Source organism: Theobroma cacao, chromosome 9 (genome assembly GCF_053813885.1).
Source record: "Theobroma cacao isolate CCN51 chromosome 9, ASM5381388v1, whole genome shotgun sequence".
NCBI lineage: Eukaryota > Viridiplantae > Streptophyta > Magnoliopsida > Malvales > Malvaceae > Theobroma > Theobroma cacao.
In genome coordinates, this window is record NC_142647.1 from 49,266,468 (window position 1) to 49,294,447 (window position 27,980).

Here is a 27,980-nt window from a genome sequence, read left to right on the forward strand (position 1 = left end):
CTGTGAAGTTAATCACTACTTTGGAACAAATGGTAACTTTTTATTCAGTTACACCTTATGCACAATGCTGCTATCTCATTTCGACAATAACAGAATAGATCGAAACCAGAGGAGAAAATAACTTCAAGCAAAGACCTAAACCTCATTTGAACAATAACACACTAGAAAATTGAATTATGATACAGTACCACAAACAAAAAACCTGAAACTTTGAAGTTATCATTACTTTGGAACAAATAGAAATTTTTTATCAAGTTACACCTTATGCACAATGCTGCTATCTCATTTCAACAATAACCAAATAAATAGCAACCAGAGGAGGAAATGTTCAAGAAAAGACCTAGATCTCATTTGAACAATAACACAAGAAAAGACTAGCCCTGGAAACAAATGTGACCTTATGTTAGTAGATAATATGCAACCATCACACCTTCACGATGCATCATGAATCAAGAAAAACACTGCTATGCATATAAAAATTAAAGAAAAAAACATAAAACCAAGAACATTTAGCAATGATGCAAAACTTTAGCTCAGCAGATAAAACAAGAGTTAAACAGGTCAAGAAGCGCTGACTGCTGCAGGGCTGCCAACAGTAGCAGCAAAAGAATGAGCAACTCTCAAACTTCTATAAAGAAACTACGCCTGAATGCTACGTGATCCTTTGGCACCATCCAAATGAAACTTATTCTAAGTTATACGAGTAAGATTGTGATCAAACAGAATCCAACAAGTTTAGCATTCATCATAAAACCCAATCACCAAACCGACCGTGCAACACACCATTCTTAGCAGCAACATCCGAAAACAACCGCTCTATGATATCTAAATCATTTGTACCTAGTCAACCAGCAAACCAATGTAATTGACTTCCTAAAACACATTCAAAAACTGAAACTCAACCAATATGCAACATTTTCAATTCATTTCTTCCATACCAAAGCAGAAGCACCACCAAGACAATGCATTTCAAATAGGTATAGAAAAAGCAATAAGAAAAACACAAAACAATATAAATAAACATCACATCTATAGCCATTAAAGGACCCATAATTGTTAAAATCATCTAAATTAACCTCAAAAACAACCTCTGATAAAAATATCCGCAAATTGTCCAAAATCTTAAAATTAAACAAAATTAACAAAAGACAAACAGAATAATAATCTTAAAAAAAAAAACAAACTTGTCACTCCAGAGGAACATCAACATCGCCATCATCGATCTCCTGCTGCAAATCTTTGGGGTCTTTCCCATCGACCGTACAACCAACAGAAACGCACGTGCCCAAAATCTCCTTAACCGTCCCTCTCAAATCCTTAGCCATCGACCTCGGCCTCATTACCTTAGCAATTTCGATGACGTCGTCGAGGCTGATGCTCCCGTTGTGTTTGATGTTCTTGGTCTTCTTTCGATCCCTCTCCGGCTCCTTCAAGGCCTTGATTACCAGCGCAGCCGCCGACGGGACCACCGTGACTTTAGCCTGACGGTTCTGGACGGTGAGCTTGACGGTTACGCGGAGACCCTTCCAGTCCTTGGCGGTTTCCTTGGCTATGTCTTCACCGATCTTTTTGGGAGAGAGACCGAGTGGACCGATCTTCGGAGCCAGCGAACTGGCTGCACCAACTTCGCCGCCAGTGACGCGGACGAAGACGTCGATGACTTGGGTTGGGTCGAACTTGGGCGGCATTGCTGGGCTTGCTCTTCGATGGAAAAGAGTAACAGCGGGGGGGCTAGGGCTTTCAGGAAATGGAAGAAAGGAAGAGTGGAGCTAATATAGCTAGGGTTTTTCTAACTAAATGTCCCATTTAACCTCTAAGGAAGCTCGGAAACGCGAGAAATAGAGATGGGTGCTTTCGTAATTTCACTCTTGTATGGAACTGCTTTGGGCTGACCAACTGGGCTACGGTTTTATGTTCTTGGGCTTCTAGCCTTCTGCTGATGATTGGGTTGAACTAGGCTTATGAATATTGGGTTAGAAATCCAGACCATGTGAAAATAAGCTATTTTCAGCCCATATTGTGAAAGCTATAGCATCACAATATATACCAAAAAGAGAAAAATTATCTTGTTCATAGATAATAGAGTTTTAGAACTCTACAAACGAGGTTAGAGTATTGATATGTATCTCATTCGAGTATATTTGTAGAGGTTAATAGATCAATTATAATCAAACGAACATAAGACAATCATCTAATTCTGTTTATAAAATTAAAAATTTCACAGCTAATACATAAAATAATAATCCATAAAAAAAAAAATTCGTAGTTTTTTTTTATAATTAAGAGAAAGGGATTCAAATTCTATTCTTTAAATAAGAGAATAATACACTAATTAATAAATCAAATGTTCTGCTCTTCGTAGTTATTTTTGACCAAATGGTTTTTAAAATTCTCAATTTTTAAATTTATTTATTAAAAAATAATAATATTTAATTCTCTATTAATTTATAAATAGTGTCCGCGGACGGACGGCATATCTCATTGGCAGTGGTTTTATGTTTTGTTTGTGTTCCATGGATTTTTGGGTCCATCTTTCTAGATATCGACTAAGCTATTGATCGAGCAGGAGAGGGGGACCAAAAGGTCAGCATAGCCAAGGCCCTGATGAGTTTCGTTTGTCTTGCAGCTGAATTTCAAGCTCGACGACAGAATTTTATCCATTCGCATGCATTCCAGTATTTGTTTTTCTTTTGGGTTTTGGGTGCTCACAATTTTATACCTTGTGTGCAAGTAAGCTTTGCTTGTGATGGAGATGGTGAAGGACAAGGACTGACACAGATATGGCAAATCTAGCTTAGTTGGGAAAACTCTTCTTTGGCATGTACCATTTGAAATTTAGTATCTGTCTCTTTAAGAACTCATCTAACTCTTCATCCCAACATTTGATTAAGTAATTTAAAAACACACAGCTCGAAACCCTAATTTTTCTCTCTTTTACTGTTCCTCCAAGGTGATCTAAATAAAAGTTGAAACCCAAGGTCTTGATTTGATCACTCGATGTCCTTAATGCTTGATACCTGAGTCTGGGTGCTGGCAAATGACAGCCATAAGGGTGAGGAGGAGGATAAAGTTTAACCAATAACTACGCATGGGGATAAGCATCATTGGGGGGATTGATTTCAAGTACCCAAAATGTAACTTTCACCGAGGAAAATAATGCAGAGAGAGACAGAGGAGTGATGGTGAGGAGGAGCTTCAAAGTTGCAAGTTACACGCACTTGACAGCCAAGGAAAATTGAAAATGGGGACTGCTGCTTTGGACCCCTCTCCTCCAAGAGTCAGTGTCCGTGATTGTCAGCCATCGGACTTGGGCAACTAAATTATACAATGCTATGGCCCCATATGGCGACCACACCAACCTTTTTTCGAATGAAAAGGAAAGCTTAAGAGGCTCTATACCTAACCTGCACGAAACTAGCTTTAATTTCCTTTTGTGGACATTTTTCCACCACCACAATAACACACTAGATATAGTTGTTTCTTCTCTTGAAAGAATACATTAGATATCCTCTCCACATCCCTTCATTTCTTTGCTCTTTTCTTAATCATTATATGATTTTTTCCCTAAAGAAAGAGACTCAAACTTAATTCTTTAAAGTTGAGAATATATATATATATATATGCCTTTAACATTTGCCGAACTCAGTTATAGAATTTCATTTCGAACAGTATCTCTTTTTAGAAAAAACGAGTTCATGCGCGCATAATCCATGATAAAAATATAAAATTTTAAATTTTAAATTACCATATTTTGAAAAATATAACAATTAAATCGCATGAAGACTCCTACATTAATAGATAATATAAATATCTCTTTCTAACTACCCATTTTATACAATTTTTATATATGTAATATAAATATACACTATATTAGTAGTTTTTTTAAAAAAAAAAACAAAAATAGTATCATGGATGTAACAACTTCATGTTGATTGATGTTATGTTGATGACGCGAAGAAGAAAACAATGTGATTTGAATAATTTTTGTTAGCCATTGGTTATACCAAATTCAATCAATGATGGAATTTTGCTTATCTTGGAAAAGATAGATTCAAAAAGATACATCATCTCTACCAAGCAATGTTAAACAGTTTGGCTCTTGAGAAAAGAAAAAAATACACCAAGGGGACAAGGAGCTTTAGCAACGGCAGCATCGTCTTTGAAAGTTAATAATACGTGTTACGGTTCACATCAATTTATAAAATATTATTTATTTTAATTTAATTTATAATAATAAATCAAAATTGATAATACTTTTATAGATTGCTGTGAACCATGACATCCTATATGGTCTTCCCGTCTTATTAAAACATCATTTCACGTCTCTAGAAACGAAACTCCGACAAAAGTTTTTACCACGCCACGCCTGCTGTTTTGCTGTTTTTCTTATGATTTTCCATTGATGTTACACCACAAATCACAAAGATTTGATTTCATGGTGGAATCATTTTTTTTTTTCTTGTGTTTCTCTATTTTTTCAAAACCTAAGAAATGGTCACCATTTTTTTTCCAAGATAAGATTAAATATGTTATCCAATAACAAAAGAACTTGATTCTTTGTACCCATAGTTCAAGTTTAAGTCGATCTGTTTGCATGGTAATAAGTGTCAAAAGATTTATGCTTTGGAAAGCAATGCTTGGTTAAAAACCATGACTTTACATGAAAATTAAGAAGAAAGGGCTGGAGAATTCTAAAAGCAAAAACCCAATGTGAATATTGACTTTTATGCACTAGACACAAGTCATTATCATTTTTGTACAAGACAATAAAGAGAGTTTTAATATATAGTTTTGGATATTAGAGTTTTAGAATTCAAAAATTTTTAAGATAAAGTTTAAATGTATCACTCTATTTAGGGTTATTAATTGAATTTATCACCCATATTTAAACAAATACAATTTTTATTATTGTATTTTTTATTTGGCTCAAGGTACTTAAAGTTCAAATATTCTTTTTTTTTTCATTTTTTTCTCTTGGGTTTCTTCAAACTCTCTCATTATCGGAAGCTAAATCAGATAATTTTACCGGAAAATAATCATTTAACTATATATTGTCAGATTAAATACATTTATAAAATATCAAATTTTAAATTAATTTTTTTAACCTACTCTTAAGAAGATGAATTCAATTATCAATGAGTTAATAATAAAATCCGGGATTTGTCACATTAGGAACATTTTTACTATATTGTATGTTCCGTTTGTGGTAGTTCTTTGCTTGTAAATCAAAATCAGATGTTTAGATTAAAAAAAAAAAAAAGTGATTTACATTATTTTAATTGAAATCTTGTGGTTTTTATTTCTTTCGGCAGATGCTGCAATAACTTAGGGTTTTAGCTTAGGTTGTTGCTTGGAATATATTTTAGTGCAGAAAAATATGACTGGTTCAATAAGAGAACCAGCTAGGACAATGATAGCTTAATATGATAATTAAGCTTAATTAATATAGCCATTAAAATAATTTTATTAAAATTAATCATCATTATTGTATAATAATAATAATACTGTTTTTGTTTCTTTACTGGATTTCGAATCCAAACAAGGCATTAGTCTATAATGTCAACATCCATAGCTTTAGGAGATTTACCCAATTTCGCCCAAAAGGGATTGAAATTCTCGTTTTCATTTTCTTGCAAGCAGCTACAGTGATGATAGTGTGATTATTTGTTAATTTAATTAGTAATTATTAAAGGGTTTCGAGAAATTCAAAAAGCCGATAAAATTAACCCATAAATTTGTGACTTTTTTAAAACATACATATATATATATATATATAAATAAATATATTATATCTTAAAATTCGTTTATAAATATTTAATCGTCGTGCTTACATACACATTGAATTTCGTTGCATGCTATTAGTAAATAATAATATTTGTAAATGTTTAATAAAACGAAAACACTTTTAATTGATAGTCAAAGTTCTATGAGTGCTAAGGTGGCCATGGCTGACCATGACTTCTTGTTCCCTTTCTTGATTGAATATAACGAGAGTACATATATTTCCACATAAAGGGTTTGGGAAAATTCGCAGAAGCCAGGATGAAACACGTTATTTGCGATTGTTTAATGCATATATATATATGTATAAATTCAATCATAAATGTTTGATAGTCACATTTACATACACATTAAATATCGATGCATGTTACGTGTTCGTAATACATTTAATTAGATTATTTATAGATATTGACATGTGAAAATACGTAAAAAAATTATCATAAGCATATATAATAATGACTCTAAACTTTTGAAATGTTCAAGGCCTAGTAATTTACAAAAGAATGAGAGATCGTTTTCATGGCTATAATTTTGAAGGGGATTGAACAACATGCAATCACTTACCCATTGATCAAATAGGGACCATAACTTTTTATTCTTATTATGATTATTATTATTATTTTAATTCAAACATTCTAATATCATCATCACTCACTTTTTCTTTTTTTATGGTCATGGGAACAGAATTTAATTATAATCATAGAATTTCCACTTAACTTTTTGATTTGGGGGAACCAAAGAATATTATGCGAAGATTAACACCTTTGGAAATGTCACTATTAACACTCATTTTTATTCCTTTATGCCATGCCAGCTTGCCATATCCCATTCTCATCCCAATCTTAGAATTATGAACTCCCCTCAAAGAATCAAAATCTCCTTTCTCTTTTTCACTCCCATTCATGAAAATTAATCAACCCAATTTTTGTTTAAAAAAATTAAACATGCATATGCTTTCATTCACCGACCAAGACGAAAAAAAGGATAAATTTAGATTTTAATTATACTATTTTAGATAATATTTTTCACATAATATATTTTTTAAAAAATATTTTATTAAAAAATTTAATTATATTTTTTCATGTTTATAATAGTATCACAAATGCAGTCTTTATTAATATATACAATCTTTATAAATACATTTTATTTAGAAACAAAACCTAATCATTTAGATAAAGGTTTTTTTTCTCGGAGATAAGTCATTTACGAAGGTGACAAGAACAAAAAATAATAATAAATTTTAATTATTACATCTTTATCAAATTTTTTTGAAAGTTATTTAATAAATGATATTTTATTTATAAAATTATAAATTTCATCTAATTAATCTAAAATATAATTACTTAAAAAAAGACAATTATTCACAAGCAAAACGTGAAATTCAGTTCAACGTTCAACAGTTCATAAGCTCCACACGGGCGGCGGTGAAACAAGACAATTCTCTAAATCCAAATTCTCGCCTAGCGATATATCGACGAGATGTCCAGGATCCAGCCAGCTGGCAATCCAAATCGCGCTAGATCCAAGTGGAAGAGAGCGAAGAAAAAAAAAGGAACGGGAGGGCCCCAGTTCACGTGCGATCACGCTCGATACCTTACAATAAACGGCTGAAAGCCACGTGTAACCCCTAGCCCATCATCGACACGTGTCGCACTCCTCGATCGTCTAAACCGGGACCACCGTTTGTCCTCCTTCCTAGAACCAGGTCAGGTGAACCCCCCTCTCAACAATTTTTTGTCACGTCACGACAAAATCGTACGAAGCTTTTGTTTCTCGGAAGGGACAAAAATTCGTTTTTCCAACTTTACCCCTCCCCCTCACACCCGTCTAGTTCCTTTGGCAAACGTACCACGTGGCATCCATCTGTTGTTTTTCTTAAATCCACGTGGCCTCATCAAGCCGGTCGAGTGAAAACTCCGGTTGTTAGGGAAATAATTTAGTTTTTCAGTTAATCGGATAAAACAGTTTGAGACGAAGTTTATCTGGTTTCAACGGCCCAGAGGAGAGGAAATTTGCGTACACGTGAAAGCCGAAACAGCGGATCAAAACTACCCCGAACCAGGAAATCCTACGTGGCGTTTCTTTCGAAACGGTGGGGCGTTTCTGTAATTTTTGGATTGAGCCAGCCAGTCTTATCCATTAGGAAGCCAACCTTTATAAAAGCAGATCGAAATGATCAAAACTTAAGAGGAAAGAAAAGGGAACACTGAAGAGAACAAAAAAAAGGAATTAATTTTAATTTGTTTAAAATTATTTTGATGGCGAGTAGCAAAAGCTATTACTCGAGACCGAACTGCCGATTTCTGTCGGGCGATCAACAACTGCAAGCGACGCGGAGGCATGACTCGGCGGCGGCATTCGAGTTTGAGGAGTCGGACATTTACAGCAACTCGGCCTCGACTCGCTCTGACTCGCCCGAGCTTCGCACCAGTAGTCGAGTAGCAAAAAAGACGTCGACGAAGCGCGGCGGCGGCGGAGGAGGAGTAGTAGGAGGGGATTCCGGAGTGGGAGGAACGCCGTCGTCGTTGCCGGTCAACATACCGGACTGGTCGAAGATTTTGAGGGAAGAGTACAGGGACAACCGGAGGAGATCGGAGAGCGACGATGATGACGTGGAAGGAGACGATTGGTCGGAAGGAGGAGTTAGGATTCCGCCTCACGAGTTTTTGGCAAAGCAAATGGCGAGGACGAGGATCGCGTCGTTCTCTGTTCACGAAGGCATAGGGAGGACTTTGAAAGGAAGAGATCTGAGGAGGGTCAGAAATGCAATTTTTGAAAAAACCGGGTTCGAAGATTGAAAACCAAAAATAAAAAAGAGTAAGCAATTTTAGATTCATATTTAATTCCCCTAGAAAATTTTAGTCACTTCTTCTTCCTTTTCTTTCCTTATAAGTTACAAGGTTTTCCTTTTCCCTTATCTTTTTGCCACTGTGATATGATCAAGAGGATCATTTCCATCCCTGTAATCCTAACTTCGAGCTTTCTATGAGATTTTGCGGAGATAAATTTTCCAAAATTCATATAAATTTATGCAGTCTGATTGATTTTCCATTTTCGAATTTGAAACAAATTTTTTGGTTCAACGCTTTTGATGGCATATTGGTACTAAAATGGCAAGTTGGCTCGTCGGGTTAAATCATCGGCGGGGCTTGGGGTTCTGATATCGGTGGGGGTTGGTAAAGAAAATAAATATAGAGGCGACGATCAGCAAGGACGACGGTCCCTCTTCGTAACCTTGTTTTATAGGTAACTTCGATTTCGTCGTGGATTCGAAAATATGTAACTGAAAAGTGGATAACTGGTAAATTAACGTAATAATATGAGGTAATATTGCAAAGTGGATAATTATATTTTTGAATGATACGCAAATTGGATAAGCCAAAGATATTTAAGAGATAAGTTTGGATATGACGGGATAAGTATTAGCCAAATGTTACTGAAAATTTTAATTTATGTTAATTTGTAGATTAGTCTCAAATCTAAACATCGGATCTGGTAATTAATTGATTATTAGAGGAGTATATGTAACAATCATGTGTCTTTGGATGGTAATGGGATTTAAGCAACCTCTAAATAATTGAAAGCATCGATCTTTGAGCCTGCAATAATGGTTTGCGTAATTCGTCGCTGATTTGGTAGCGGAAAACGACTTACGTGGCGAACTGCTTAATTTTGATCCGAAATAATTCTTTTACTGAATTGGACTTTCGAATTTTGGACTAAAATTTCAAACCCCATTTTGCGGATTGAGAGTTTGATATTTTTATCCTTAATCTAGTGGAAAATAAAAATTATCAAGTCAATTGCTCTAGATATGTCAACTAGCAATTTATTTACCTTTAAAAATGAATAGTGAACCTTACCTAATCAATTAAATGTGTTATGACCTACAATTGACTTTAATTACACATAAATTAATTAAATAGTCGAACTCACCTAGAAGATTTTAAATTTATTTATCCTTGAAATAATATATATTAATTAAATTTTTATTTAATGTTTTGATTGCATTACATTAGAAAATAATCAATGCTTAGAAGCTTTATATATATAAATTAAAAAATTATGCAATTTTTTGTGGCACTCAAGGGCAATGTCATGAACAAAAGCATTGATGTTTTTCTCTAAAATTTGCATTCAATTTTCCAACTTATGGTGTGTGAATCATTGAATATTTCTATTTTTTGGTCCATGGCTAGTAAATATTTCACTTATGCATGTCTCTGTACATTTTGTACTCCTACCAACTTAGAAAGGTACTTACCCCATCTCCATTTACACTCAACAATAAATTTCCAACAATTTGTGCTCAAAACCCATCAATTCATATACCATGTCAAAGTGTTAGGATCATATTTTGGTCTTAACCCCAATTATAAAGAAGTTAGTGAACTTTAATTGATTTATGGAAAAATACGTGTTAAGTTATGTTAATAAATCATAGATGTATTATGAATAATTCAAAATGAAAACTCAAAAAGTACTTAAAGCACATGTAGATAAATTAAGAGAAGACGAATCTTATTTGATTAATTTGGTAATACAATCAATTCGATGAAAATTTATTAACTTTTTATCCGAACAGACAGATTAAGACATGAAAACATCCCCACATATCAAGTCCTCCGCGGACGAAAATTGTTTGGACAAATTTTGGTATCACATGAACTTTAACTTGGTGCTAGGGGACATTCCAAGCCACTAAAAACCAATAATTCTTAAATCATAATAAAAAAGGAAAAAGATAGAATAAAAAAAGAAAAAGAAAAAAAAAAGTAACGCCGGTAAAAGAAAGAAACTAAAAGAATAAACGAGGAAAATTTTGTGAACCGTTAGATTAAACTTTTGTTACGTGGATGAAGACAGCGACGGTTAGTTGACCATTTCTGTCGTCTGAAAACGGCTTGTGTGGGGGAGAGGTTTTCTTCGCGTTTCGTTCGCCCGTCGTTTTCGTCGCCCGGTCTTTTTCTCCCTTTTATGACGACATGGGAATATGAAACTGTTTTTCTTTTGTAACATTAGTCGCACTGATATTGTCACCGACAGTCTGACAGTCTTTTCGTGCTGTAGCTATGACGTGTTAGTTAAAGTCAGTGGGCCCAGCCCAAAGAAAAAAATCGTGTGGGCCCATCGTAGATTAGAAATAGAAGATCTAACAAAACTTGAGCCTAAGGTCATTTTATATAAATAAATAAAATATATATAAATTACAATACAAATTTCTTTTTTATATGGTATAGGTGTCACAGGTACTTTCAATTCAAAAAATATGTTTATTAAGTCGAGGAATAATTTTATTTATAAACCCCATACTTAACTTATTTCTTATTGATATTAAATTTATGACAAAAAAAGAGTGTTACGAACTTACAATTTAATTTAAAGATATTTACTCAAATTTTACCATGTCCGAATAATTTTTTGTTTCTAAACATTAATTGTTGCATTGCAACATATTTATTTTAACGGTATTCTTAGAGACATAATTTAATATATGCTAAATATGAAATATTTTTGTTCGAGAAGCATTTAGGGTTTTATTTATTAAAGAATAAACAATGGGAATCAACCAAGATATTAAATTATAGTGAATTATAAGCCCATTTTGGGAGGAACAAATCCAGTACTAATATTTCTTTTTATTCACAACTTGATTTAGAAGAGAAAGAGGAATCTTGAACTAAGAAATAGAGAGTGAATCCATCCAATGGTGTTAGAAGAGATAAAAAGTTTGGTTTGTGGGAACTTTATCAGATCATTAAAAGTGTCACAACTGAGGTGACAAACAACATAGAATTTTGGATAAACTTTGATGCCTTTAATGGCAGAATATCTTTTGGTAGCTTAAGCATTGCTTTTCCCTTTATTTTTTCCAACATTTTTTTAATATATAATAAGCAAGACAAGAGCCCAAAATCAAAGCAAATTATGCATATATGCTGTGGGGGTAAGATGACTCTTGGTTCCCCAAAAAGGCCAGTTGGTATTATCTAATTGAAATAATGATAAAAAGAATTTTTTTTTTCTATTATCAACTGATTTTAAATTAAATATCCGTTTTAAAAATTTAACTCTCAAACAAACTTTATTGCCATGAAACTATCTTATAATTGATGATGCTAATTCTTTATGATATGAGTCTGCAAAACCAGATTCTGTCAGTTCAAATCCATGTCAGTGGAAGCTTTGGGTGACAGCATATATACCAAGATAATGAAAAAGCTATTCCTTTTGAAAAAAAAAAAAAAGGATCTAAATTGGCTGAAGTTGATGCATTTGTGATGTTCAAGGGAGAGCTGACAAATCACAGCAATCAAATATGGTCTGAGGGTTGCACTTGGCATAAGATAAACCCATTCTGCCTGTTCTTTTCTTTATGAAAATCAAAGAAAGTTTCCACAAAACTTGTTTCTCACCCTGAAGTTTTAACTTTGGTTCTTCTTCTTCCCTAATTGGCTGGAACTGTACCCTGTGCTTTTGTTTTCCATTGTTTCATGGCTTCTGATTCATTCACAGAGTTTGCTGACCTTCTTCTGCAAATGGAAAGTGATGTCACAAAAGGGTTCTCTGGGAACCCAAATTTGGAAACAATGTCAATGTTTGGAACTTGGAAAGCTACAAATAATGGACGGAAAGGGTTTTTGGTATAGGACTAAGTACGAAGCAATCTGGCAAAAGAGGTTGGGAAAAGAGGGTGCAGCTGGGAAATGGGCATATGACCTTATAAAGTTGGAGCCTAGGACCAAAGTTGGGGGGCCTTCTTTCCAACCCTTTTTATGTGGGTTTACTTGGAGCCCAATAATTGATCATTAAAGGGCTCCTATCTTTGTCCAATTATTACATTACAATTAGTTAATCAAAATCATGAATTGTGTAAAATTTATCAAAATAGTATATAATGCTCCTATTTATAAATAGCAGGCCTTCCATATGAAAATTTTATTCGAACTTGATTATATGATATTTTATTTTATTTAATTAGATAGAAAAAGGCAGGATATCCGATCATAAAATATTGGAATTTCGATGTCAAATGTGAAAGTCATGCCCAAACCCTGGCGTGGCTCGGGCCCAAAATGCAAGCTGAACCGGCTCGTTGCATTTACTCTGGGACACCTACTAGTCAATCATCAGGAAAGGAGAAAATGCAGCAAACAAAGCAAAGGACGAGAGCCAAAGAGAAACCAACCAAACGGAAAACAGCAAACGACGACTGGTAGGCAGCAAAAGCTGAAAGAGTAGTAGTAGTGGTGGTGGTAGTGAAATCCAATCCCCGTAATACCAATTCTCCCGATTTTTCATTCGATTTCCAGAGGGGAGGGGGGGGAATGTCGTTGGATTCCAGCTCATCTTCGTCTTCTGGTGATGAGTACATCGAGGAAAACCCTAATTCTAATCCCAAAATGGTGGATGAGCGGTTCGAAGTGTTGACATTGACTGAACCGGTGGAATTGGAATCTAATCATCGGGGAGATGGCAGCGAAATCGAGAATGGATCGTTGAATCGGGAGAGAAACGGCGGGGACGAGGACGACGATCGGTTACGAGTGGAGAATCAGGAAATCTTCGGCGATGCAGGGCCTTCGAGTCCCAGCAGCAGCGGGTACGCCGGGGAGAGAGGGAGCAGCAGCGCCACGAGCGCGTCGAGGATCGATGAGGCGAGTGAGATTGATGATAATGAGATTCGGGAAGTTAGGAACGATGGTTCGCTCGAAGGAATCTCGGATTCTCAGGCCTCCTCCTGGGTTCCCGGTAAACGCCACATCGATGAGGTAAGCCATTTGCATTTGCTTCTTTCTTGTTGATAATATAGAGAAAATGTTTGGTTTAGCTTGTTCTTATCCGAATTCACTGGTTGGTGTAATCATGGTCGTTTATATATTTATGAACTGAATTTTAGAATTGGGATCATTTATGAAGTTTTGGATTATTCAGTAACGATTTTATTCTTTGAATGTTCATTTGAATGTTAGTGCTATTTGCCATTCATCGCCACGACTCATAAAAAAAAAAAGAATGAGAAAACGAAGAAGCTATTTTAAAGAATCCTTGCTATATTATGTCATGTTTGATTTATAAGTGAAGTGACAGGATGATGCTTCGATATCATGGAGAAAGAGGAAGAAGCACTTCTTTATTTTGAGTAATTCTGGCAAACCAATATATTCCAGGTTTGTCACTAGTTCCTAAGAATGCCGGCATTGTGCATCATGTGTGCAATTCAATATGGTCTGCTTACTTATAAATCCTAATTTATGTACTTCTGTATTTGATTTCCAGATATGGAGATGAACACAAGCTAGCTGGTTTTTCAGCAACGCTACAAGCCATTATTTCCTTTGTGGAGAATGGGTACTTGGCTGGATCTAGCTTACTTAGTTTTTAGTAATGATTCTTGCGCTTAATCAAATGCAATTTTTTTGGGTTACTTTTTCCTTCGATGTCAGTGCTTTGAAGGATTTTTAACATTTCAATCATTGCTTTTCAGGGGAGATCGTGTCAAATTGGTTAAGGCTGGAAAACACCAGGTATGATTATATTTGCTTCTGACTTGAAATTTATGTTATTTGAAGTTTTTGGCTCTGTAATCAATTATTATTAGTCTACTTGCATTTGAACTACTTTCTCATTCACTTAGTCGTTAAGCTTTTACATAGACCTTTTGAAGTTTTTCTTTTCACATATTGAATACTTTAGAAACAAACAGTGAGAAGCTGCAATATTGTATTAATCAAATTATTTTCTTGATAGATTCATTAGAGGTGGTTGAACTTTAAGCCTCAAAATGATTCTTCTTACATTCGGAAAGGCTTATTACTGTCAAGTTTTTCGAAAGAAAAGTGAATGGCATGATAAAAGAATGTCCAATACTAATAAAAAGAGGCACATTTACGTGAAATGTCACTGTTGTCCTCATTAAAAAAGCACATCTTGCCCAAAAACTGTCACTGTTTCTTATTCTTTTGGTATAGAATGCCTAAACATGAAAGGGCCTACTTTAAAGCTGACAGAATCAAGCCTTGTTTTTTGATCAATTGAATAAGATATGCAATGACATATTTTTTTGTTCAGGTGGTCTTTCTTGTGAAGGGACCAATTTATTTAGTTTGTATCAGCTGCACAGAGGAGCCTTTTGAATCATTAAAAGGACAATTGGAGCTTATTTATGGTCAGGTAGCTCTTGCAGTCTCCCTTGCAAATCTCTACTTCTGGACTGATTAACTTGGCTGCCACTGCCTATTCAAAGCTTGCAAATTTCCTCTGATTATTTTATTTTTCACTAATCATTATATTTGATCACCTCTATGTTTATTTCTTTATGACAGTCACCCAAAAGTACTTATCATACTCACTTTGATTGGTTATGAAATGGATGCAGATGATACTTATCTTAACAAAGTCCATAAATAGGTGCTTTGAGAAGAATCCTAAGTTTGATATGACACCTTTGCTTGGAGGAACAGATGTTGTTTTCTCTTCCCTCATCCACTCCTTCAGTTGGTGCGTTTTTATTGGGTTTTTCTTGCATGTCTAAATAATGTTGGAGCTCCCCTCTCCTCTCCCCACTCCACTAACCCCCTTCTGCTTTCTTTCTTAACCTTTGAAAACAAATCTACTTGAGTTTTGACTTATATTAAGTCAATTGCAAGATTATGGGTCCTGGTTGTTTAACCATTTGTTGCATTTTATCCCCAATTGAAATTGTTGGTTATGCATAGAGAATGAGGATAACATGTGTTTGCGTTTACAAATTTATGTTACTTGGTGTTATTGATGAGATGTGGTGTGAATGCCATTATTTCCTTTTCTTTTCCTTTCTTTTCATATTTGACCTGGATGGTACCTTCTAAACCCCCTTTTTTTTTTTGGCTTTATCCAGGAACCCAGCTACATTTCTTCATGCATACACTTGTCTTCCTCTTGCTTATGCGACAAGGCAAGCTGCAGGTGCTATATTGCAAGATGTTGCTGATTCAGGGGTACTATTTGCAATACTAATGTGTAAACACAAGGTAAAACTCCCTCATCTTTTTTTACCCTTTTTTGCCCTGTAAGTAAGCCCAGCAACAGTTTTGTCATTGTTACTTTCTGGTTTAACTCCATAAAATAATATTTTACTGTTTGGAGCATTTTACTGACCTGAAGTTAGTTTCAGGTTATCAGTCTGGTTGGTGCACAAAAGGCCTCACTTCATCCTGATGATATGTTGCTACTTTCGAACTTTGTGATGTCATCGGAGTCATTTAGGTTTGTAGAATTAACTTTAATAGGTCTTTAATCTCCTTTTAGTGGTTAACTCTAGAGCATTTGAAAGCATATGCCTTCAGAAGTACATGGAATATCATTGTTCTGTCTCAGTACCACCTCCTAAATAATTTCCTTAGCAGGGTAGTGGAAAGCAGTAATGCTGACTTTTTTGGTTTGATAGTCTCTGGGTGTTAAGTGGATTTCTAGCTAAACACTGTTTGGTCAATGAATAACCTCAACCCTGTTGTATCTAAATGGTCTTCCTAATATACCACATTGAATTCTTAAGTTCAGAAACTTTTTTGCATGCTACAAGCAATTAAGATTTTTTTACTAGCTTTTTATCCCTCCAAAAATAAAAAAAATTTTACTAGCTCTTTTGTTGTTTTGTGGCACTCTTGATATCTGCAGTTTTAGCTGTGCTTATTATATATAAAAAGGTTGTCTTTAATAGCCCCATATTACATATAATTGGCCAAAATCAATTTCATGACAATTTAGAACTTAATAATCAAGTCTCAATTCTGTGTAGTCTTCTCTTTATTTCTTCTTTATTTTTTCCTCTTTTTCTTTTCTATAACGATCAAGCAGACTCAATGTTGTTTTCAGGCTAATGATTTTGTGGGCTTCTTGTTCTTATAAGATTTTCATGCTTTATGCAGGACATCAGAATCATTCTCGCCAATTTGCTTACCAAGATATAATCCTATGGCCTTTTTGTATGCTTATGTGCATTTTCTTGATGTGAGTGATACTTGGTTAACAATATGTTAATTTTATGCAACTTCTGCTACATACAATGCTGTAAATATGTTTGCCATATGGTGGTCATGCCAACAGCACAAAGATAACAAATCTACTTTATTGTGGCAGGTCGATACATACTTGATGTTGCTTACTACCAGTTCAGATGCCTTCTATCACCTTAAAGATTGCAGGTAAATTGAATTCTTCTAATTTGATCATGATATTAGTGAACTGAGCATATAATATTCCCATTTCCTACATAAAATGAGTGCATACGTTGAGGCTGAGCTATGTCTATGTGACAAGATGGAAATATATCCAGATTTAGTTGTCTCTATGCCTTACTGGGGAATGCACTTCTTAGCTCTCTATGTAGAAATATAAATGTTTATTCTCTTCCTCTCTAGACTGTTGAGAATTTGACTGAAATTTTATAGGATTCGCATAGAAATGGTCCTTTTGAAGTCCAATGTTCTTAGCGAAGTTCAGAGATCAATGATAGATGGTGGTATGCGTGTTGAGGATTTGCCCATTGACCCATTGCCTCGATTCGGATCATCTCCTCATCTAGGCCAGCAAAGACCTCCAACAGATTCTCCTGAGAGGCCTACGGAACCATTTATTGGCATTGGTGGTCCTGCTGGACTTTGGCATTTCATTTATCGTAGTATATATCTGGATCAATATGTATCCTCTGAGTTCTCACCACCTCTTAACAGTCCCCGGCAACAGAAAAGGTAAAACTCTTAATCTTGTGGCAGTTCAATTGCTTCTTTCATATTGAATCTATTGTATTTTGCTTCGTGGTGTTTAGTTGGATAATTGGTTTCTTGTTATGCAGATTGTATAGAGCTTACCAGAGACTGTTTGCTTCCATGCACGATAAAGGAATTGGGCCCCATAAAACTCAGTTTAGAAGAGATGAAAATTGTGGTAATTCTTTCTCTTATAAATTTTGCTGACATCTGAACTATAACTAAATAGTGAAAGTTAAGTTTTGTTACGTTTTTGTTTTTGTTTTGCTGCTTGAATGTCCTTTCTGCATTCAATATTTACGCTTTTTCACTGTTCTCTGGTTAATGGACAACAGTTGCTTATAACCACACAGTTTTTATTTTGCAGCCTTCATAAAATTAATGTGGTTATTTTTATGTGTCAGTTTTACTCTGCTGGGTCACACAGGATTTTGAACTCTATGCAGCATTTGATCCACTTGCAGACAAGGTTTGCTTTCGCATATAGTATATCTTTCTCATTTACCTTGTTCAAAGTTCAAATCACGTCTTAAATACATACTGAATGCTTTTTCTGTACAAAGAGCTTTAAAGTTTCATTTATGTTACGTGCAGGCTCTAGCCATAAAGACTTGCAACCGGGTTTGTCAATGGGTAAAAGATGTGGAAAACGAGATCTTTTTGCAGGGAGCAAGCCCCTTTTCATGGTGACATGTCCATTGTGTAATACAGAATGTACTCTTAGCTTTTTTAACCCACACATTCCGTCATAGTAATTTTTCTGCCCTATACACCTTAGAATTTCAGGATACCCCTAGTTAGTTGGCCAATTGAATGATTCACCTTCTAAAGATTTGCTCTTTTCTTTTCTGTTTCCTTTTAAATAATCAGGTACCATAATAAATCATAAGTTGCAAGAGAAATTCCAAATTATGCACTTTCTCTATCTTTCTTTCTAACTGAAACAGTACTTTGTATTGGTTTGGTTTGGTTTGGTTGGGTTGATAGATCTTTGGTGCAATAGACGGGACAAAATTAGCTCTTCCAAGTGTCAAATGCTGTATCATGATTTACAACTTGTTATATATTTATTCTTCTCATGTTTTACCAGTCTTTAATTTCTCTCTTTTATCTTCCTTCTTTTTCTTGCCCCTGGTCTTGATTTTTATAAATTTAGAGAATGCTTCGGCCGTGCTCCTTTGTTCTTTAGGTGAGCCTTCGATCGTGCCTGCATGGCTGGAACAAGGACATAGAGTTCCGGACGGTGAGGTTTGCCGATGGCTGATGCTGCGACGCAGCATCAAACAGTTATCATTTTCAGGAAACCCCATCACTTTTCCGGGTATTATTCCAACACCCATAAGTCTAAAAACTAAGAATCTACTTCCGTTGTTGTCTTATTTGGACAGAGAAACTGAACATTCAGAATTAGGTCGAGTTTTCCAGGTCAAATATTCAATACATCTCGATGATGATTGCAATCCCAAACTTTAGTTCAATCCGTATCATTTTCGTCCCTTCATCTAAAGCCACCCTTACAATCATTGGAATGGCTTCATTGCATAGAAGCATTGTATCCATCTACCCATCTACCTAGTCTCTGAGTGAATTCACACTTGGTTTTAATGGCAGGAACCAAATCAGTTCTGGGTTTCTTATTCTTTCCCCAACCTTTCAACCTAAAGGTAATAAAAGAGCGTGGGTCAGAGAGCAGTGGGTCAGGAGATAAAACCAAGGCGTTTTCAATGGGGCAATGGTCATTCTGTGAAGTGAATTTATTGAAGTTCAGTAAAACTAAATACCACCCACTGCCTGCAATTCTTAGAATACAGAATCCTATCTCTGTGTATATATAAAGGAAAATAATTTCCATGCCGTTTGCATTTATTAGGTTTGGTTTTGGCCTTACTGTTGGTTCGTTTTGTAGAGAATTTCTTTGCACATGACATTCTCATACTTCACCTTTTGCCTCTCTAAAATGCACTTCTTCTATTTCTTTTGTTTTATGATTGACTGATACACTCACTAATATAATATAATATAATGTATTTTTTTTAAAATAATTTTTATATAAGGCATAAATATAAATTAACTCAATTGCAACAAAAAATACTTTGATTTTAGGTAAAGAAAATAATACATTACAAATTTTCTCAGCGTTGTAAAATTTTTAAATTATCAATATTACAAAATATATATTTTTTATATATGTAATTAAACGATTATTCGTTTAAGAATCTTTCTTCAACATTGATAATTGTTTTTTCAAAATATTATTTTATTATTTTTCTATATACATATCTAATTACTATATCAGTATAAGAAATTTCAAATAATAAATAAATTCTCTATCATAATCACAAACTATTTAAGAAAATAATTACTCACTAAATTCTCTATCATATTCTATATTGACTTGATATATATTTTCTTTTTTAAGTATCTAGTAAAAACAAAATAAAAAAAGAAATTAAAAATTTAAACTATATTTTTTATAATATAATCAAAATCATAGAAGTAAACAAACGTTTTAATTACATTAAATCACCCCCACGAAAAAAATAATAATAAATTCTCCGACTAAAAGAGAAAACGTAGAAGACCATCTGAACTCTGCTTTGAATAGAAGACCGTGTTTGGCATTTCATTTAATGCAAAAATTAATTGAACCCCAAAGACTTTTTCCCCATTATTCATTTGTTTTTCCATCTTAGATTTCGTCAAAAGCTATTAAAAAAAAAAAACCAAGAGATTTATATTCAATTTAGATTCCGTATATTATCTGTATACTAAATATTATCGTTTCATTGATAAATAAATTTAAAAATAAAAAATTATTGAAATTAATATTAATTTTGAAAAAAAAATTCAAAATTTTACTCTTACATATCCATGAACTGATATTTCTGTGATTAAGTGATAATATATGTATTATACATGAATGATATATCAAAAATAAATAAATAAATAAATAAATAAAATCAAATACCCTCCTTAAAGCTAAGTAGTGGCATTTTCGTAATTTCAAATTAGTCAAACTTCATCAATTTCGGAGATTATTATTACTATTAAAGTTTGTTCCCCACTTACCTTGTCCATGATAATGAAGTCTTAGTACCTTATTATATTTGACTAAATGACCAGAAACTCCCTCATAGAATCATACCCTATCTTATTGCATCTCGGTGAATATGAGAGGGTAAATCCGTAATTTCACATCCTCGATATCGGATATTCGAGGGTCCTCTGACTCAGGGGCATCATCATTTATAAAAGGAGGTTGCAACTAAGGTGTGGAGGCCACTGCATTTCATATTGATGGGGAAAAAAGAAATTTCCCCCAATTATAGTTTGATTCATTGAGGGGGGGGGCACGTGACGGATAATTTAATGTCACGTGATCGTCTCATAATTTAGACTATTATTATGAGATAATTTAAATTTGTAGTACTGTTAATGATTACTAAAAATATCTATTTTTAATTAAAAAAGTTGAACTATATGATAAAAAATAATTATATTCATCGTTTATCTTATTTCTATTTTGACATTTATATTATTTTAAACGAAATTTTCAAGTGTCTCAAAGCCATGAAGTCAAAAAACCCCATTGCTAAATTGACAAGAAGTTGGATGAGGAGCATACCAATTGCAAAGTACAAAAAGGAAAATGATAGTAGTTTGACAATGCAACTTTCAAAGTCCACTTGTATTTTTTTTTATTCAATGTTGAATATGTTTTTGAAAGGGAAGAGGAAATTATTTGATCTATTATTGAGATATCTCAACTATTATCAAAGATTATGACACCTTTCGACTCGAGTTTTTTATACTTTATAAAAAAATCATAAAAAATAAAAACAATTATGTTCAAAAAAAATTTCTCAAAAATATGAATCAAGAAAAACGGACGGAAAGAATATAAAAATAAATATTTAAAAGTGATTATTGTATAAAAAATTTAGGTTACTATTTAATTTTTTGGAAGGTTTAACCTAGGTTGCACTTAACCTTAAAATTTCAATGACTACTTTATGATAGAATCTTTTACAAGTATAGGCACTCTCATGCTTAATAATTTGTCCTTTTTTTAATTAAAGAAAAGAATTCTTACTTATTAAACACAATTGATGGGCCACTTTATGGCACCATTAATGAATTATGACATAATTAAGTACCCACCAACAATTTGTCCCTCAAACCCATTTCTCGTACAAACCCCCCCATTCCCTTCACTTAGAAAAACAGGCACAATTTTCCTATAAATTTACAAATATCAATAATCATAACTACACATTAAATGAATACTTTTTTCTCTTGTCTATTTGTGGTGGAAAACCCATTTTTTATTCATCTTTATTTTGATTATTTTTCTTCAAATTACTCATTAATTTCTCCTAGCAATAAGGTCCCTACTGTGATTAATTGGCCTTTGGACTGTCTAGCCAGACCTAGCATGGCAGGGTTTAAATAGCCTCAATACTAGTTTGAATTGAATCCTCTTTATTTTGAGTTGTGATTTTCACACATTCAAAGTCATCACACCTTGGAATCTTTCATAAAATTTAGTACTTTTGTTACTTTCCCTTCCCCCTTATTTCTACATGTACTTCTCTTCTCGATTTTTCGTAACGTCCGTCGTATACGAACTTGAAGTTTATATTCAATACACTACTAGTATATAAAATCAACAAGATCGAGAACTATAAATACCTTGTTACGTTATTTTGAAACGTATAATTGAACGATATCGCAAAAGAATAAGAAATTTAAATTTTATGTCGGTTACATTTTATTTGTGGGGTCGTTTTAAATATTACGAGTTTGTAGGCGATTGAAGAGATTATGATTATAAAATTTTATAGATATTGAAATATAAATTTTTATAAATATTAATAATTATGATTTGAGTTTAATACATAACTTTATCAGTTATAAAAAAAAAAAAAAACAAGCACAAACAAAATCAGTGGTTAAATAAATAAATTAAGTACTAATTAAATTAATAAAAACTGGGAAAAGAAAATGAGTAGAAAATGTAAGAGGGGAAAAAGATCACATCCATGCAGCCTAACGTTCAGTTGACTCCCAGGGATAAAAGGCAATATATAATAAATTCCCCCATTAAAATACATCCTCCCAAAAAAGCAAAGCGTCTCGCTCTCTCTCTCTCTCTCTCTGTCTCTCTCCCTTCCCACTTCACAAAAAAATTTCACTTTTTTTTGTTTTTTTTGTTGGGTTTTTTCTCTTCATCTTTCTGGTTCTTCTTTTTCCTTTGTTGTTTGTTTTCTGCAATGCAAAAACCCTAAAAACCTTGATCTTCATCGACCCATTTCCTATCTCAACCCGACCCGATCTGGGTCTGATCCCATTTTTCTTCTCCTGTTTCAACACCAGCGAAAAGGAAACCCAGATAAGTTGTTGAGACAGAGATTAGGGAGGAAAAGAAGTATACTCAAAAAGGAGTGAAAAGGGTTATATTTTTTTTTTTTGGTTTTGGGGAGAGAAAGAGAGGGGGAGAAATGTACAAGAACCAGCTGCAAGAGCTGGCGCAGAGGAGCTGCTTTAATCTTCCTTCCTACACGTGCATTAGGGAAGGTCCAGACCACGCGCCGAGGTTCAAAGCCACCGTTAACTTCAACGGCGAAACCTTTGAGAGTCCTCACTACTGTTCTACGCTCCGTCAAGCTGAACACTCCGCCGCCGAAGTCGCCCTTCAATCCCTCTCTAATCGTGGACCTTCTCACTCTCTTGCCGCCAGAATCCTAGTAAGTTTTTTTTTTTTTCCTAAAGTTTTTGCTCACGTACGCCTCTTAGTTTAGGCTCAAATTTGGGTTTTTAAAGTTTTTTCTGCTAAGTTGAGCCGTGGGGTGGTGATCGGAGTTAACCTTGCACAGTGGCCTTGATCGCCGGAGATTCGCTTGAGGTGAAACAGTGGGTGGTGGGGGAGTCGAAATGACTTGAATGCCCTTGGGTGGTTAACCAATTAACACAAGGCAGTAGGATTTTCTTGACTTTTTGAGGTGACGAAAGCGAAATTTTAATTAATTTCTAAGGGAAATAACAATGGGAACTGGGGAAGTTTCCGTGTGAGAGAAACGTGCTAGTGACATTAAATCTGTGATTTTTAATTTTTATTTTGGGAAACAGCTGTACTTTGATAATCTGGGTTTTGTTGGTGCAATTAATGGCTTAATCAAGGGCATTTCGGTCATAAAAATGTTTCCTTTCAGGCCGTCTCAGTTTACTGTCTGAGGAAGAACCCGGAAGACAAGGTGAAACTTAGTTTTTCTTTCAAAAAAAAAAATTTTTTTAATAAAACTTAATTTGGATTTCTTAATTTCTTGCAGACTTTAATTAATTCAAGCAGGTTTATGAGCATTTGTCGGTGCAACCCAGAAAAATTAATTTTCTTCTCTGGTTGAATGTGGTCTTTCTGGTCGGGTTGGATTTGGGGTTGTCAAGTTTTCCTTTCGAGAAAGTTATTTGCTTGTCAACTGATAGAAACAGTTCTTTTGCTTTAGAAAATGAGTAGTTTGAATCTGCCAATAACTGAAGATATTACATTTAAGAGGTTATGTATAGCCGTAAACGCGCAAATGTAGATTTCGAAGTTCTCAGCCTTTTTGAGGTGCATTAATAATATGAATTGTTTTTGTACAAGGATTCATATACTGTGCTCTTGGCAGACTGAAAATAATGTATTTACAAGCATGCCAATTAAAATCAGGGGCTTAAACTTCTGTCTGAGTACGGAGAAATACATTTATGAAACACATTTTGGATAAATTATCTCATTCAATAGTCAAGATAGTGGTTGAGATACTTATATTTCTTAGCTGCTACCTTTTAGATCATGTTGGGGACTTGTTAGGTTGATTTTGCATTTCTTAAATTCATCTTAGTTATGGTTGCAACTCTTATAGTCTTCAATTTCCAAATCCTGATACAAGTAGTTGCAAACTTAATTGATTGCCTCATTGTTTCCCTCAGAGTTGTGTTCATCTTTCACATTTCGTGCTGTCTAATCTGTGGTCAAAACTTGTGCACCTTAGTACATGAAAAGAAGCCTGTTATCATTCTCAACCAGTTCATTGATATAATACCTGCTTTATAATTTACTTTCGAATTTGAAAGAATGATAGATTCTGGATGAATTTGATGTATTTATATCTAAATTTTTTGGATATGTCCTTTCTAGTTGGGTTGATACTGATCAGGTTTCATTATGTTAGGATGAGACAGGGGTCTATAAAAACCTCTTACAGGAAATTGCACAAAGAGTTGGAGCGCCATTGCCGCAGTATACAACATTTAGATCAGGCCTTGGACACCTGCCTGTTTTTACAGGAACAGTTGAATTGGCTGGAATCACATTCACAGGGGAACCTGCTAAGAACAAGAAGCAAGCAGAAAAGAATGCGGCCATGGCAGCTTGGACATCTCTAAAACAATGTGAGTCCATGTTTCAGTTTTCTTGTGGATAAATTGTTGGAATGGTAAAATGTAAAGTGCAGAGTCTTGTGCCATTAGAGGAATTCTCAATTTCCTCATGTTTTGAGCTGAGCAAAGGATTCTGTCTGTTAAGAAGAATGACAATTGCTTAAAGATGGAATGCCTGCCCATCTTTGCAGTGCTTTGTATTATTTACAAACTTAATAGTATAAATGCCAAGGAACATTAGGACCAAACCATGATTTCGACACTTAACAGATTTGGTTTTCTTTTGTCTAAAGCTTCTTCTGTATAACTCATTTTTAATTTTCCCCTCCACTGTGTAGCAGGTTGTGCACATTATCTAGTATATTACCAATATTTCCCTCTCTGAAAATGTTCATATCCTTATTTTTCTGAAGAGATAAAAGATTAAATGCTGGACCGTTAATAAATTCTGTCAGACCTGTCTTAGGTTAGTCTCAAGCAAACTGCTTTGACGTAACTTTCCTGAAACTTCTTATCTAGATTAGAATCTTTCTGCCCAAACTGAATAATATCTTTTCTTTCCAGTGGCAAAAGAAACTGCAAGTTCTTCTTCAGAGCCAGAGAACAATGATGAGCTTGAACAGATCACAATAGCTCGAGCGTTATTAAATTACCGAATAAAGGAAAAGATGGCCATGGCAAACTCCTCCAGTGCCCCAATACCATTTACAAAGAGGTTTCCTATTCAGAATCCAAGACCAACAAGTCCACAGCCTCCTGCTACCACCTCAAAAATCCTTCCTTTAATCTGCCCGAAGGTAGTTCCTCGAAACAGATCTATGTCAGCAACAGCAAATGACAAACACATACTGCCACAGTTGCAAGCATCTATACCGGAAAGCCGTGGGACTCGTCCACAGAAATTCCCTGCAGCTGGAGCAGCTCCTTATGTTCCCATCCGACAGTTTAGGACACCATGCCATGGCATTGCTCCACCAGTGACGATAAGAACTGCAGTGCCTGTTTTCTCTGCACCTCCACGTCCAGCACCATCTGCAGTATCCTCTCAGCCACCAGCATCTGCAGTTCCTACTCAGCCAGCGCAATCTGTTCTTCCTGCTCAGCCACCACAATCTGCAGTTCCCTGTCAGCCATCACCATCTACACTCCCCACTCAAGTGCTGCGAGCTCCTCCTGTACGTATTGCTCCGCCTGTCACTATTAGGCAAGTGGTTCCAGTATTTGCTGCTCCACCAGTACGAAAAGAAGATATTTCATCTGTTAGAAATGAAGATGTTCCAACTGTTATTGCTTCTGCCTTGCCCAACAAATCACCTGCTCAAGTAGAGGAAGCTGCAAGCACAATAGCAAAGAACCTGCGAGAAATTGAGACAGTACAGAGCATAGAACAACTCAAAATCTGATGGTAGTTAAGGAGAGCATTTGAGGCAATAGGACAAGAGCTATGGTTTTGTGTTGGTATCAAGTTTGTTTTGTTACTTTTTGTCATCTCATCATATGAGTGTTTTTATCTTTATCCTCTCTGTTTTCTTTTCTTCTTTTTTTTGGTTTACCATCCTTTTTGTTTCCTTAGAAGCTACAGTTTCTGCAGGTTAAGGTAGTGTCAGCAGTCCCATATCATTGCAATTAAAAGTTATACTATGTCTAGAGTGATGTTGCAAGGGCAATTATTATTTAGTTTATTTTTATTACCCCTTGGAGGGTAGCTTCCCCTGCTCAAACTTGGCAAAGAAATGAAGAATCCCTGATGAGTGATGACTGATGTTATGCTTGCCAATTTGGGGGAATTGCTCCTCTTCCTTCGCCATGCTCCTTATAATATGATTCTGTGATGAGATTGCCCTTCGATGTTTTCGCTGTTGTACTGAAAGAAGTGCTGTCTAACCGAACTGATAAATTATCTTTACGAAAAAGTCATGCAAATAGCTGTCTTTGAATTACATCAAACCATGAAATTCTTTTCCATGGATGAAACATTAAAATCTTTTAGGGTATCTCAGAAATTGTTAAGACATTTCATTGATATTCTTTTCACATTCTATATGCTGGAGATTGAGGAGCTTTTCTACACTGATTCTTGCCCGAGTTTGCAAAAAACTGTAGATGACATGATCCCAATGGGACCTAGAATTTCCTTAATTCCCAGAAAATTGACCAAAAGTGGCCCCTCTACCTTAAATCAATCAGTTCAAAAGGGTTTCTTGGCTTTGTTAAAGCAATGCATATCAGGCTCCACCTCTACCACTGTCCTCGTGGCTGAGATTGACAGCATTACACATTTCAGAATGCTAAACCAAAACAATATTGCGCGTTGTTTTTCAGACATCTGACAGGAACAGCCTCTAGCTTACTAGCTACTACTATGTAAGCCAGAAAATAAAACAAGTTTCTTTGTGTTTTGTTAATATAAGTTCTCACTGTTGGGAAATAGGACCCCAAAGATCTTTACTCACCGAAATGCAATGTCTTTGTCACTGAGACTAGCCGACTAGGACCTAACTGGCAGATACCAAACAGATGAGATTGGCTCTTTTGAGGCCTCTTTGTTTGCTTTATGCTAAGAGCAGGACAGGCCATAAAGCCAAACTAGGGCTGAGTAACAGTTTGTAACAGGGCTTTGCCTTTTGCCCTGCCCCTGGCTTTCTCATTGTCATTGAGAATCAAATTACTAACAAAACAACAAAACCATAACAAGTTAACAACCATATACTATTTCCTAAAGAACTTAGATTATCCTATCTAATTCACTGATAATTTTGTAACAGAAAAACACAAGTCAAATTTTGCTGTGAAGTAATGCTTATTTCAGCATCAGGTCATGAATAAAAACAATACTAGTACTTTTTAAATAGCTGGAGTGTGAATTTAGACAAGAGGCAATGGAGGTGGGGATGTGAACCCACTATCCCCCATTAGTAGGTAATTAATCAATTCCAGTGAAAACTGTAAAACATAAAGGAAGTGGGGTAGCTTGATTTTCTGCACTAAACCAGACTCCTCCTGATCTCTCTTACCAGAAACATCATG

The 27,980-nt window shown here is 34.8% G+C and overlaps 4 protein-coding genes across 4 annotated transcripts; 3 read left to right on the plus strand and 1 right to left on the minus strand.

Moving 5' to 3' along the window:
• Nucleotides 1-1,053: 1,053 nt before the first annotated feature.
• Nucleotides 1,054-1,757, minus strand: LOC18590877 (Ribosomal protein L11 family protein). The gene has a single exon (XM_018126631.2). It carries the CDS (start codon nucleotides 1,686-1,688, stop codon nucleotides 1,188-1,190), a length of 501 nt encoding a protein of 166 aa, XP_017982120.1. The 5' UTR covers nucleotides 1,689-1,757; the 3' UTR covers nucleotides 1,054-1,187.
• Nucleotides 1,758-7,952: 6,195 nt separating this feature from the next.
• On the plus strand, nucleotides 7,953-8,797 carry LOC18590878 (senescence regulator (Protein of unknown function, DUF584)). The gene has a single exon (XM_007016680.3). It carries the CDS (start codon nucleotides 8,040-8,042, stop codon nucleotides 8,577-8,579), a length of 540 nt encoding a protein of 179 aa, XP_007016742.1. The 5' UTR covers nucleotides 7,953-8,039; the 3' UTR covers nucleotides 8,580-8,797.
• A 4,171-nt stretch (nucleotides 8,798-12,968) lies between these two features.
• Nucleotides 12,969-18,443, plus strand: LOC18590880 (SAND family protein). Its single transcript, XM_007016683.3, has 14 exons — nucleotides 12,969-13,553; nucleotides 13,873-13,952; nucleotides 14,062-14,133; nucleotides 14,270-14,309; nucleotides 14,854-14,955; nucleotides 15,161-15,282; nucleotides 15,662-15,794; nucleotides 15,938-16,029; nucleotides 16,692-16,773; nucleotides 16,903-16,967; nucleotides 17,214-17,513; nucleotides 17,618-17,709; nucleotides 17,936-18,000; nucleotides 18,126-18,443. The coding sequence occupies exons 1-14, from the start codon at nucleotides 13,110-13,112 to the stop codon at nucleotides 18,219-18,221; spliced, it is 1,785 nt and encodes a 594-aa protein (XP_007016745.3). The 5' UTR covers nucleotides 12,969-13,109; the 3' UTR covers nucleotides 18,222-18,443.
• A 4,187-nt stretch (nucleotides 18,444-22,630) lies between these two features.
• DRB2 (dsRNA-binding protein 2) lies at nucleotides 22,631-26,730 on the plus strand. The gene is given in 4 exon segments (XM_007016686.3): nucleotides 22,631-23,278; nucleotides 24,746-24,965; nucleotides 25,518-26,345; nucleotides 26,348-26,730. Coding segments are annotated over 4 exon segments (1,326 nt in total). The 5' UTR covers nucleotides 22,631-23,032; the 3' UTR covers nucleotides 26,380-26,730.
• Nucleotides 26,731-27,980: the final 1,250 nt, after the last annotated feature.